The 12,838-nt window shown below is 59.7% G+C and overlaps 2 protein-coding genes across 10 annotated transcripts in view; both read right to left on the reverse strand.

Annotated features, from left to right (window-relative positions):
* Window positions 1–300: 300 nt before the first annotated feature.
* STOML2 (stomatin like 2) lies at window positions 301–5,921 on the reverse strand. The gene is made up of 10 exons (XM_084504363.1): window positions 5,847–5,921; window positions 5,417–5,569; window positions 5,001–5,100; window positions 4,073–4,131; window positions 3,609–3,710; window positions 2,896–3,030; window positions 2,043–2,187; window positions 1,643–1,722; window positions 1,296–1,424; window positions 301–625 (listed from the first exon to the last, which is right to left on the reverse strand). The coding sequence occupies exons 1-10, from the start codon at window positions 5,877–5,879 to the stop codon at window positions 494–496; spliced, it is 1,068 nt and encodes a 355-aa protein (XP_084360489.1). The 5' UTR covers window positions 5,880–5,921; the 3' UTR covers window positions 301–493.
* Window positions 5,922–6,069: 148 nt separating this feature from the next.
* The window catches only part of ATOSB (atos homolog B), a 30,697-nt gene continuing 23,928 nt past the window's right edge, over window positions 6,070–12,838 (reverse strand). For all 9 annotated transcript variants that reach the window (XM_084504364.1, XM_084504365.1, XM_084504369.1 and 6 more), the window contains 7 exons: window positions 10,692–11,956; window positions 9,767–9,825; window positions 9,367–9,463; window positions 8,887–9,045; window positions 8,551–8,619; window positions 7,685–7,890; window positions 6,070–7,095 (listed from right to left, as the gene is read on the reverse strand). In XM_084504364.1, coding sequence (XP_084360490.1) covers window positions 6,942–7,095; window positions 7,685–7,890; window positions 8,551–8,619; window positions 8,887–9,045; window positions 9,367–9,463; window positions 9,767–9,825; window positions 10,692–11,780 — 1,833 coding nt within the window. In that variant the 5' untranslated portion in view covers window positions 11,781–11,956 and the 3' untranslated portion in view covers window positions 6,070–6,941. The remainder of the gene's footprint in view (window positions 7,096–7,684; window positions 7,891–8,550; window positions 8,620–8,886; window positions 9,046–9,366; window positions 9,464–9,766; window positions 9,826–10,691; window positions 11,957–12,838) is intronic.

Below are 12,838 nucleotides of genomic sequence, written 5' to 3' on the forward strand. Positions count from 1 at the left end.
TGCTCCCCTTCTCCTCAGAGCAGGCCATGAGCCCTCACTGGGCACTGACACCAGTTGCACCAGTACCCACTGTACCCCTGTCCCAGTCCCCATCCCCTTAGGACAGCAGCGACAGCTCGAGCTGCCACACGTGAGGTGAAACCCAGCCCGGTGCGAGGCTGCACGAAAATCCAGCCACAGGGACAGGCAGCCCACAGCCCCACAGAGCAATCCTCTTTGCAGATTATCCAGCCCCCCGAGTTGCTCAGGACGAACATCACCTCACCCCGCATCGACACACAGCCCTGAGCACCACCAGGATGTGCTGCAGCACCAGGACTATTTATTACATGATTAAATCCAAATACAAAATTAGGGCTAAGGGAAGGAAAAGAAGAGAGTCCCACTGGGGAGGGCAGCAGAGCAGAGCTCCCCACAGCCCAGCAGGCCCTGAGCAAATATCCCCTCTGGCAGGTGCTGCGCCGTCAGTGTGTCCAGTGTCCTCCAGGCCCCGCTAGCTGGAGGTTGCCTGCTCTGCCTTCAGCACCTCCGTGCTGGGGGGCTGGGGGTCCCCGTGGGCTGGAGGTATCTCGTCCTGAGTCTTCACAGCTTGCGTCTTGGTCAGCGTGGTGTAGATGCCCAGGGCCTGCAGGGAATGACAGAGCCATCAGGGAGGAGAGACAACGCACGCTTATGGGGACTGGGAACATCTCTGGAGGAGGCCCTGTGGGGCAGCGAGAAGTGTCCCTGCTGTGGGGCTGTGGCGATTTTTCACAGGGCACACACAGGGCTGGGACAGGGCAGGTCCCACAAGGAGGCAGGGCCGCAGCAGTCTCTAAAGGGGCTCTGTTCGTGGCTCTGATGTCGCTGTGCTACACCACAGTATCAGTCAGCCCCATGGAGGACTCCTGCCAGTTCAGTGGTGCCTTCAGTTACCCAAATCCCCGTTCAGTCCTGTTTCTTCAGGGATGGAGAGGGAAGAGGCAAACTTCCACCTCAAGTCATCACTCACCTCATATTTTTGCCACCTTATTTTGGCACGAAGAGAAGGGTCCTGTCTCCTACAGCTGCAAGCTGGCTCAGGCCAGCCCCACAGCCAGGGGCTGCTACGACAGAGACCCTCCAGTTCCCACAGGATGCTGCAAAGCAGCTTTCCCAGCCCACACCTTCAATCTCACACCCACCCACCAGGCCAAATTCCTCCTCATGTCCACACCTCTCCTCTCCCAGCACCACCACCTCCTCAACAGGGGCTGCGAGCTTCACCTCCCTCAGCCTCTGATGAGAGGCAGGGTCCCTCCTCCTCTGACACTGACCTGTGCGACCATGTGGGTGATGTCGCCGGTGTTGGCTGGCAGCAGGACCGTGTTGGAGTCTTTGGCAAGCTTGGAGAAGGCGTTCACATACTGCTCGGCCACAGAGAGGGAGGCAGCCGCGCTGCCGTGCTGCGGAGAGACGGCCGAGGCTCAGCATGAAGGAGGCTGAGCCAGGCACCACCAAGAGCTCAGCCGTGCCCGCACCCCCAGCCTGCCCCAGGTGTCAGCAAATCTCTTTGCTAAGATGCCAGGGGTATCTGCGAGGAAGCCAGGTGCCACCCCAGCTTTGGGATCACCTCCCCGTGCTGGCACCAAAGCTTTGGCTGCCCCAAGGAGCCCTCACTCACCTGCTGGGCCAGGGCAGCCGCCAGGAGCTGAATGGCCTCGGCCTTGGCCTTGGCCCTGACCAGCATGGCATTGGCTTCTCCTGCAAGGAAGCACGGGATGCAGATCAGAACTGTGACAACACGCTTGCAAGAAATACATCAAGAAAACGTAGTGCATGCAATGCCTCCTTTTCTCTAACAATAGCACTACGATTGTCCTGCAACACCTCTCCTGCTGCCCCAGGCTGTAGGGAAGCAACACCAACTGCAGCACAGCCCAAGGGTCCCAGCAGGGGGGATGAGAGCAGCTGAGGCAGCCTGGCTCACAGCAGTGCAATCTGCTCCCAGGGAGCACCACCCCTCAATACAGAGGGGTGCAGATCCCCTGGTGTTCAGGGCACGTTCTAGCCAAAGGTGCTACCAGCAGCTTTGTTGATTTGCTCAGCCTTCTCAGCTTCCGACGCCAGGATCTGGGCCTGCTTCTGCCCCTCAGCCACGTTGATAGCAGATTCCCGCGTCCCCTCTGACTCCAGCACTGTCGCACGCTTCCGTCGCTCTGCCTCCACCTGCAAACACAGGTCAGATGCCTGCCTGCCACAGCCACTCGGGGGAATCCCACCCATGGGGCAAGCACAGCAAAGACACTTCTATGTCCCTGCTGGGCAAGGGCAGCTTAGCAAAGGGTAAGAAGACAGCTACAGAACTGAGAGAGGGCTGGTTCTGCTTCCCAGATGCAGTTTGCTGCAGCAGTGAGCCCAAACCACACCACGCCACGCTGCCCCAACCCTGGGCATGCTGCTCACAATATGCCACACTGACTCCAATGTGGGGCACTCACTGTAATGCTGCTGGGCACCACCAGCTCACTGAAACTGCTCCCATGAACACCCACCAGCCCACACAACCCCCCTCAGTTTGGTCCACAACTAACAGGCCAGCCTGCTTCCCCTCCTCCCCTTCCAGGCCTGCCCTGGGCTCCCTTTCCTCAAGGGGAGATCTCCAGCTCTGGGGTTTGCTTCCTGCAGAGCCCAACAGGCCCCGGGGATTTTAAAAAGAGCTGGCAGAGCTTGTATGTACTAGGCAGGGGTCACCACTGCAGAAATAAGAATGGGGATTATTTACTCAATAGCTGTGTGCTCACAGCCAAAGTGCCAACAGGCTTCCCTCCCTGCAGGATGGCCCAGAGTGCTGCCAGCTCTGGATGGAGAACAGCCTTGCTTCGTGGAAGGGGAAACTTCCCTCTCATTCCAGATCGCCCACCCAGAGAGACGAACCTGCATCTGCATAGATTCCTTCACCCTTGGGGGCACGTGGATGTCCTTAATCTCGTATCGCAGGCACCGGATGCCCCAGCAGTCTGAGGCTTGGTTGATTGCATCCACTATGTTGGCATTGAGGGACTCACGCTCCTGGCAGGCACAAAAAAACCCAGCAGAGAACAAAGGAGAGGTGCTTAGCATGAGACAGGGGGCAGAAGGGAAATAGACACCTCGTCTCGTGGGCAAAGGTCAGCCAGAAAATCACAACTCCACAGGTGTAGGGCAGGGCAAGATGCTTCCCACATCTCTCGGAGAGGTCACTTTCTCCTAGAAAGGGCAGTGCCCCTGAAAACTGAAATTGCTGATGCAAGCATCTGGTCTACAGCTGGATACAGAGATGTCCCAGGAACACCAACAGCTCCTGCTTCTGTCCAATAAGGGTTACAGCCCCCCTGAACCACTTCAGCCAGGACACTCATCACTGGGCCTAAGCAAAGTGCAGCTGACTTGAGAGAAACACAATCACGCCAGCTGGGTGTGGACACTGGCCAAACAGATCCAAAGCAAGACCCATCTCCCAGGATTCACAAACAGGCTGACTGAAACAGAAGCCTAATGCCATATAAGCGAAGGGCACATTAGTGTTATATGTATGGCCATACAGGCCCCGCAGGGTTCTGAGATGCTGCCAGATGTTGGCGGTGCTGGTATCCACCTCCCCTGCTCACCCGGAATACTCTGTCGAGGGAGAGTTTGCCAAGTTCAGATCTCATGGTGGTCTGGGCCAGCTGCGTCACGGCATATTCAGGATCCTCCACCCCATAACTGGCCTGCGGAACAGAAGCAAAAACAAGAGAGTCCGTGGTGTTGCTGAAAGGGATCCCAAAAGAGGCAAGGTGAGGAAAGGTTGTGCTAAGATGAAAAACCTGCCACAGGCACCCCCATCGATTTCTTCCTCCAAGAGAGCAGTCCCAAAGAAGGGGACGCTCAGCCCACCCACTCGTGGAGCACAGCAAGCCTGACAGAGGCTGAAGCGTGCATCTCTAAGAGAAAAAGGCCAGGAGAGACTGGCCACGGCAGCCAGCTGTGTGAGGCTACACATGCAGAGCCTGCAGGGCACAGCCACGGGTGCTGGAGGCTGCAAGCTGCCTCGTGCCTCCAGGGTCAAGCTGGGCCCCAGGACAGCAGGTACCTTGTAGGGGTCCATGACCCGCAGATAGAGCACTCCATCAATCTGCAGGGTGACGTTATCTGCCGGGAAAAGAATGACACATCCTGTTTACTAAAACGGAGGAGAAAAGGCATGGCAGCCCCCCTCTCCCCTGACAGATTTAATAGAGCTGGGCACAGTCATCCCTCTCCTTCCTGTTGTCAACTGTGTAGCATGGAGAGAGGGATCAGCTGAAATAGGTCTCCTTGTGTAAAATGCTTTGTCAGAAGGATCCCTACATTCCCTACAAAGTGCCTCACTCTGACTTTTAAATACACCAGAAACCTCAGGTGTCAAGATCAAAACATCTCGTGCTGTAGCTATCTTAACAGATAAAAGATTTAGGAGGGAAAAAAAAAAAAAAAAAGAATCTTAACACTAGAGTTATAACAGACAAGTCCACCAACCAGATCCAAAATTTTTATGTGTCATTTACAAAAACACGGGAGATTTTTCCTGGTTCAACAAATGAAAACTTTTGAAATCTGAAAAATTGATTATTGCCTGCTGTATTCATCATGGCAAGAAGTGGAGCAGCCCAGAGAGGCTCACGGGACCTCCAGGGGTTCTGCTGGTCATAGTGCCATGGGTATGGGCAAGTCTGGGTCCACAGACATTTCTGCTTAGAAAGAGCAGTCAGGCACTGGGACGGGTTGCCCAGGGAGGTGGTGGCGTCACCGTCCCTGGGGGTGCTCAAGGAAAGGCTGGACGTGGTGCTTAGGGACAGGGTTTAGTGGGTGACATTGGGAGTAGGGGCATGGTTGGAGCAGATGATCTTGAAGGTCTTTTCCAACCCTAATGACTCTCTGATTCTAGGAGCCTGGGACATTTCCTCTTGTCCCCACGCTGTCCCTTGTTCACCACAGATGCAGGGAAAGGGAAAGGGCAGGAGACAGAGCCTGTTCCTTACCTAGGGTGACAGCTGATTGCTCTGGGACATTAATGACAATTTCTTTGAGACTCTGCACGTAACGAATCCGATCCAGCAAAGGGATGAGGAAATTCAAACCCTGCGAAAAAGGTGGGATCAGGCAGCTGAGCCCCGAAGCCAGGCAGAAGTTTGCCCACCCAGAGAGCGCCGTGCAAACAAAGCCCAAGTACGCGACATGCTGCAGACGCTTCAAGTAGAATAAACGTGGTGAGTTTAGCTTTCTTGCTGCTTTTAACACACTATTATAAAGGAAATCAGTCAACCTAAAAGGATGGCAGCCTGTCAGAATAATCCCGGGTGCTCCGAGCGTCCCTGAAACCCCGTGCAAACCACGCGCCCGGCCGCCGCCACAGGCACCTGCCAGCCCCCAGAAGGGCCGAAACCCATCTCCTTACGGGCTCGAGGATCCGGTGGAACTTGCCCATCCTCTCCACCACCCAGGCCTCCTGCTGCGGCACGAAGAGCACCCCGATGTTGACGGGCAGGCCGGAGTTGAGCCGCTGCGGAGCTGGGGCCAGCCAGGCCGAACGCTTCAGCTGCTGGGCGCGCTGCGGGGACCGAGAGGCGCGGCGTGGAGCCCCCTGACACCACCACCACCACCACCACCACCCTCCTCATCCTCATCCTCACCTTCCTCCCCCTGCTCCCCCTCCACCCAGCACCCCGAGGTGCCCAAAGTGGGCTCTGTCCACACAGCGTGGCTGCCCACAGGCCCCCCCCCAGCCCCTTCCCTCGCACCCCACGCTATTTATAAGGGGCCACAACCCCGCCACAACCCCTCCCCACACCCTCCCGGCCCCCCAGGGGCTCTCCCCCCGGCCGCACCCGCAGCAGCCCCGGCGCTGCCCGCCCCAGCATCGCTGCCCCCAAGCGCCTCCGCTCCCCGCCCGCCGCCCCGGAACCTCCCCGGGCCGCACCGCCTCTTCCGGAGCCCTCAATGCCGCCTCCCGGCCCTCCTCGGCGGCCCCAAGCCTTGTGTTCCCTCCCCTTCGTGTCCCTCCCCCCCCTTCCTCCTCGTTCCCTCAGGGAGCTGTGTGTGAGGCAGGGCTCGGTCTCCAAACGTTTATTAAATAAAACCCAACACAGAAGTACCGGTGCGGCGCTGCGGGAAGGGGGGCGGATGGCTGCTGAGGCAGCTCTCCCCCCCACACACCACCCTTCCCCGTCTCTTCCCCCCCCACCCCAAATTTATCGCCTCACACACACACACACACACACACACACGGCGACCTGCGGGGCTCCCTCAGCTCCGGGTTTGGCTCCCTCCTTCCTCTGTCCCAAGGGGTGAGGGGATCCACCAACACGCACCCCTCGATGCTTCAGACATCACCGAGATGGTGCCCAGCGAGTCTCAGCCTCACCCCCAGCTTCTAACAGAGCCCCCCAGCTTTTAACAAAGCCCCCCGGCTTCTAACAGAGCCCCCCATCTTCTAACAGGGTCACCCCCTCCCTCCACTTGGGGCCACGGCCGCCCTCGCTGTGCCCTGGCAGCCCCATGGGGCTGGGGGTGCAGCCCCCGCTGTTCAGGGCCTCATCCCGCACCTGTAGGGGAAAAAAAGCAGCGCCTCCGATCCTCCACCCACCCAGTGACAATAAATACTAATAAATACAAACTTTTTCCACGCTTTCAGCTCGCGCCCCGGGGATGGGCACGGGCAGCCTCCCCCCTTTGCCTCCAGCCGTGCCTCCCGGTTTGGGGCAGCAGCGGCAAAAGCCCTGGGCACGTCCCTGGGGCAATGGGGCTGCCCCCATTCCTCCTCATGAAACCCCCTTGGCGATGGCAGGGGGGCACAGCCGCGACTTGGGGGCAGGTGAGGAGGGCGACACGTGAAGGTGGCAGGGCTTCATCTCTCCTTTACTCATCTCTCCCCGAAGCAGCGGGCTGGGAGCTCCCCGGCAGCCCCGGGGCGAGGGAGAAGGTCAGGCCCAGGGCGAGTAGCAGGGGTTCCTTGGCATCTCCGTGAAAGATTTCAGTTCGTAGGGGATCCCCGAGTCGACCTCGATCGACTTGCGGGAGAAAAGCAGCCGGATGTCGTCGTGAAGGTAGATCTTCCCCGACTTGGAGCTGTGAAACCTGGGAGGAGACTAGTGATAGGACTAGAAGGAACGGCCTCAAGTAGTGCCAGGGGAGGTTCAGGTTGGGAATTAGAAATTTCCTCTCAGAAAGAGCAGTCAGGCATTGGAAAGGGGTGCCCAGGGAGGTGGTGGCATCACTGTCCCTGGGGGTGTTCAAGGAAAGGCTGGACGTGGTGCTTAGGGACAGGGTTTAGTGGGTGACATTGGGAGTAGGGGCATGGTTGGAGGAGATGATCTTGAAGGTCTTTTCCACCCTTAATGATTCTGTGGAAGAGCCTCAGACTTGAAGGCAAGGGCAGGACAGCCTCATCAGGAGGAGGGGACACAACTCCTTCCCCTCCTGTGGCCCCTGGTCAAAGTGGCCATGCTCTGTTTGCCTTCAGAGGGACAGAGGTGGCTGCCATGGGGCAGGAGAACAGCTCCCTGCAGCCCTTCCAGTGCCAACAGCAGCTGGTGCTTGCTCTCCCCCAAGGCTACGGGGTCAGGCTGCCACCCCAGAGGGGGCTGCAAGTTTAGGGGAAGCAGGGACATAGGGAAGAGGGTCTGGGAGCCCAGGACAGGTCTCCATCCCACCCCATACGCCCTACCTCAGGTGCATCAGGTAGCAGAGGACCCTGCGGGGCGGGCTGGTGCCCGGTGGCTCGCTGGGGGCCACGGTGGCCCCTTCCTCCTCCCCCACGGGCACCAGGAAGATGCGGTGGCGCAGGAAGGTCATGTGGTTGGCCGGCATGTCCTGGAAGTCGTACGTCACCAAGAACATCTTCACCACAGTCTTGTTGGGGTTAAATAAGGTCTGGGGGTAGAGGATGGGTAGGTGGGGGGTCAGACTGGGAAGGGCCCAGGAACAGATCCATAGGACAGGGCTGGGGTGTCTGGGGGCGACAACAGAGGACACAAGGGACCAGAAGAGTTGTCCTTGCCCCGCACCAGCCCCAAACGGGCTTTGCCTGAGGCTCGGCTCTTGCCCAGTCCGTGTCCCTCACAGAAGAGCCAGCACAGGTCACTCTGAGCTGGCCCACAGCTTCATCCTCTCCACCCACCTCCACTCCCTTATTCCCATCCCATCCCCTCTGCACATACACACCCCACCAGCATCATCCTTCCCCATATCTCCTGCCCCCTTGTCTTCCTGTCAGCACCCTGGAGGTCCTGTGCTCCCTCCACTGTGCTTTCTTGGTGGCCATGCTGCTACTCTGCAGAAAAAAATCTGGCTGCTGCCTCTGCTAAGCAGCACAATACCAGAGACTCTCTGGATGCCCCATCCCTGGCAGTGCTCAAGGCCAGGCTGGATGGGGCTTTGGGAAACCTGGTCTGGTGGGAGGTGTCCCTGCCCATGGCAGGGTGGTGGAATTAGGTGGTTTTTAAAGTCACTTCCAACCCAAGCCATTCTAAGATTCTGTGATAATGGAGTATCTCCACCCCAGGCAGCAACAGGAGCCCAGCTACCACTCACCACTTGGATGGTTCCAGCTTTGGGGACACTGTAACCCTTCTTTCCCAAGGCCTCCAAGTCAATCACTCCCTGGGGCAAAATAAACAGCATGTGTGAGAGAGAGAGAGAGAGAGAGAAAGCCCACGGAGAGCCCAGCTGGGACGCAGCATGGGGCCAAGACCCCACTTTCTCTTTGCTTTGCAGGTTAAATGTTGCTCCTGCCATAGCTGATGGTCTCCTTAGACGTGTGGCTGCTTGAGCCAAGCTCTCCATGGAATAGCAGCCCCTGAGGATGTGCAGTGTCTGGACACAGCTCCCCACTCATGTCTACTATAAGCCCAGCCTGTGTGCACGTACCAGGAAAGGTGAGGGTGCGCTGTGTTCAGAGATGTCAAAGTAGGTGACGTCCACAGGCAGGGTGGCATGCTGGGGGCAGTAGGAGCCGCTGGCACCGATCTCTGCTGTGAAGCCCTCGATGCGTCCCGACGGTGCAAAGCGCCCCTTCAGGATGGACTCCTGAAAGAGGAGGGAAGCGTCAGGGACTGCAGGCTGCCCGCAAGGGACCACGGCTGCTTTTTCAAGGACAGATCCCATCCCATCCAGCCATAGGTGGCCTCAAACCAGCCTTCTGTCACGGCAAAGAACCTGCAGCTGCCATGTCACATCGCCAACGTGCACGAAGCCCTCGGGGACAGGCAACCCAGCCCCACGCCAGCTGCCACAGAAAGCATCCAGCTCCTGTTGGGCTCAGCTTCTCCCAGCCCAATGCCAGCCCAGCCCGAGCCCTCCAGACCCACCTCCCTCCCCAGCAGGCCATCACCGTGTGGGTGCTGTTACCTCAAAGTTGCCCAGCAGAGCGTGGCTGACGGTGGTGGTGGCCCAGGGTGCTGCAGAGGAGCGGGTTCCCCTCCGGGGGCTGCTCCGGAGATGTCGCCTTGGGAGAGGAGAGCAAGCATCAGTGTGGGGCCAGAGAGCACATCTCCCTGGGGGCGCAGAGCCCTCTCCCCTGATTCCCCTGATAGGGACACGTCTCTCCCACCACCCCTTTCCCTGGTAGAAGTTGAGCCATTTTCCTAACCCCAGGGGCAGCCTCCCTCCACCCCACAGCCCAGAGTCTTGCGTAGGGGAGATGCCCAGGAACCCAACCCAATCCATCTGCCCCACAGCAGGCTGTAGGGTGCTGGGATCACTGTGCACCCCAGACCTGCTGTGGGGCAGGAGCTGCTGGGACACTCACGATTTGAGGCGCAGCCCGCTCTTCAGCCTCCTCCCGACCGCAGTGCAATCTTCAGAGCTCTGGAAGGGACATGAAATAGAGGAACGTGTTAGGGCACCAAACAGGGACCGTGCACCACCTCTTGCCCTGTCCCACATCCCTGCTGGGATGGCATGCGGGGCAGCATGAAGCACAGAGATGCTGCAGAGCTGCCCAAACCCAGACCTGGCTGCCAGGGCAGGTCTTTACCCTCCCAAAGTGGCTCTAGTGAGGAAGGTGGTGACAAAAACCTGAGACAAGGGTGCAGCACGCAGCCTCCCACCCCGTAAACCACATCTAAGGAAGGGTAACACGTACGACAAAGCTCCCTGGCCAGTCTGGGAAAAGTCCTCTCCCAAGGCGATTCATGCAAAATCTGGGCAAAGGGTTGGGCTGCCCACAGCCTGGCTCCTACAGCTGTAGGGTGGGGGATTAAAACCAGGGCCTCACTGCTGCTTCCTTTTAAAAGTGCCCCCTTTTCAGGGGTTTTCCTTTCTGGAAGCCACACAAAGGGCAGCACAACACAAAGGGATGATGGAGCTAGCTGGCATGACCAGGCTGGAAAACCGAGGGAAGCTGCTGGAGGACCTCACTCTGCAAGGGCAGCGCTGGGGGCAGCCAGGCTGGGGGACAGTCACCAAAAAGGGCACATGGACAGGGATGGAGCTGTGTGTGTCCCACGCACAGGGCATCCTGGCTCTGAGCAGGAACAAGCCAGGGTGCCTCTGCTTTTGTAGGGCTGGTGGCAGGCAACAGACGTGTCCCAGGGCCGGCCACTATCCACCGTGCCGTGGCACTGGGACAGGACAGGGTGCCGTGCCACTCTGGGCCATGTGCCCAAAAGGGACAGCTCTGGGTGTCTCCAGGCTGTTTTCCCTGCCTCCTCCCACCCCTCAGTGATGCTCACCTTGGCTGCAGGGAGCAGGTGGTTCCAGAAAGGGGCTCCCTTGGCGTCGGTGCTGCGGCAGGCTGTGGGCACCGGGTGGCACGGCAGGGCCCTCTTCTTCCTCGCCGGCGGGGACAGGCTCTCGTCCTCGGAGCAGGAGTCGGCCACCACCTCACCAGCGGGCAGCAGCTTCCTTTTGGCCGGGCAGCTGCTGCCGCTGACCCGGCTGCTCCCGCAAGGCGTCTTCTCCAGGGAGCTCAGGCTGCCAGGCTCGGGGCTGAGCACCGCCTGCGGGGTCGGGGGCTCCTTGCACCCGTTGGCCGCCACTGGCCATTCCTCTCCTCCGCTAGCCCTGCTGCTGTGAGCAGGGCTGCTCCCCGGCTTTTCTCTCCTCCCAGCAGAGTCCAGCTGGGACGTTTGTGCAATATTGTGCAAATCAAGGTCAAGTAGGTTGTGGCCACTCGCCCGATCCCCGTTCTCCCCGCAGCCCGCGGGCTGATCCCCCGGCGGGACGGGACAACCGTCTCTCGTGTGCAAAGTACTGCAAGCCATGTGCTGAGGCCGCGAGGAGGAGGAGGAGGAGGAGGCATCCTGCGGCTTGTCCTCTCTGCTGGCCTTGGGGCTGGGGCTGGGGCTGCCCTCGCACCGGTGCTCCACCACCCGCAGCCCGCTATGGGAGAAGTGCTGGGCAGAGCCGCACAGGGAGAGCTCCTCCACCAGCAGACCGTCCTCAAAGGCATCGTCATCCTCCAGGGCAGCCTGCCCGGGGCCCCTCTCGCACTTGCCGTCCACCCCCCCTCCACCCCAGTGAGTTCGTTTGGGATCCCGCACCCCCTCCGGAGTTCGCTGCTCGGGGTATCCCCTCTTGACAGCCGGCCGGCTGCCCGCCCGCTGCTCCGTGCTCTCGGAGGAGCTGGAGAGATGGGAGAAGATGGAGACCTGGTAAACCTTCTGGCGCTTGATCTCCGTCTCGTTGTAGCCCATGAGGATGCCGTGGTGGGTGCAGCGCTGCGAGGAAGGCTCCAAGGCCGCCTCTCTGCTGGGTCGGGGCAGGCCGGAGTCGGCGCTGGGCTCCGGGGGCAGGGACGTCTCCGCGTGGATGTGCCGCATGGAGCCTCACTTGGCTGGGCCCCACGAGGAGCTGGAGCCAGGACAGCCCATGCAGCGGCAGGAGGGGGACAGTAAAGTGCCACGGGTGACAGTGGGAGGGCAGGGCAGGAGCTGGGCCCTCTCCCTCAGGACGTCCGAGCGAGCCTCCCGTTATGGGGTGCGCTGCAGCGCAGCATCTGGAAAGTGAGAGGAGAGAGGTCAGCGGGGATCGGGGTCCTCATCCTGCCCTCTGGACCCGTGGGAGGTGGGCAGCCCTGCTCAGACCTCCCTCCCCAGGGATGGGAAGAGGAACCAGCCCTGTGTGGGTTCTGCAGGGAACCTCACAGCATCACCCACCTGCAGGATCAGCGCTTCCCTCCTGGCCTGGGCACAGAGAGGAGTTTCCAGCTGGGCTGGAGGCTACAAGTCTGGGGACAAGCCTGTGCAAGTGAGGAGAAGGGGGCCTGCCCTCTGCCAGGGACCTGCTGTGCTCGTGCTGCTCTGGAGCACAGGAGTCAGGCAGGTCAGACCAGTCCCAGGGGCTCTGGACTGTAATCACCCCTCTGGGCAACAGCAGCCAGATCTCGGAGCGCTTGCCAAAGAAACCAGCCCCAGCCGCATGCGCTAAAGGAGGCAGGGTTGGCTTCGAGGCTGCCAGCCCCACAGTGGGGACAGGAACCTGTCTGTGCAACCTGGGGGAACCTGAATTATTGTCACGGGTAGCTCTGCCAGCTTGGACCAGAGTCCTGAAGCAGCTGGGTGGCACCAGGGGCTGCAGAGCCCACCATGGGTGCCTGCACCATCCACCCACCCCATACCATCCACACCACCCACCCCTGCCCTCCTTGAGGACTCAGCCTCCTTCATGCTACACAAGGCTTCTATTTCCATTTTCAGCCCGGTTTCGGGGTTTTGAGAATTCCAGCTGTGAGCTGTCTGGCACAATAAACCCTAAAATGTCTGCAAGAGGAGAGGAGATGGGATGCCTGCTGAAAATTCACTGGCCCACTGAGGAGCCCCAGAGCCTGACAAAGAGCCCACGCCTGCAGCTCTGCCCTTTGCCTGTCCCAGCAGCTCTC

The sequence above is a fragment of the Aythya ferina genome (assembly GCF_964211825.1).
Source record: "Aythya ferina genome assembly, chromosome: Z".
Lineage (NCBI taxonomy): Eukaryota > Metazoa > Chordata > Aves > Anseriformes > Anatidae > Aythya > Aythya ferina.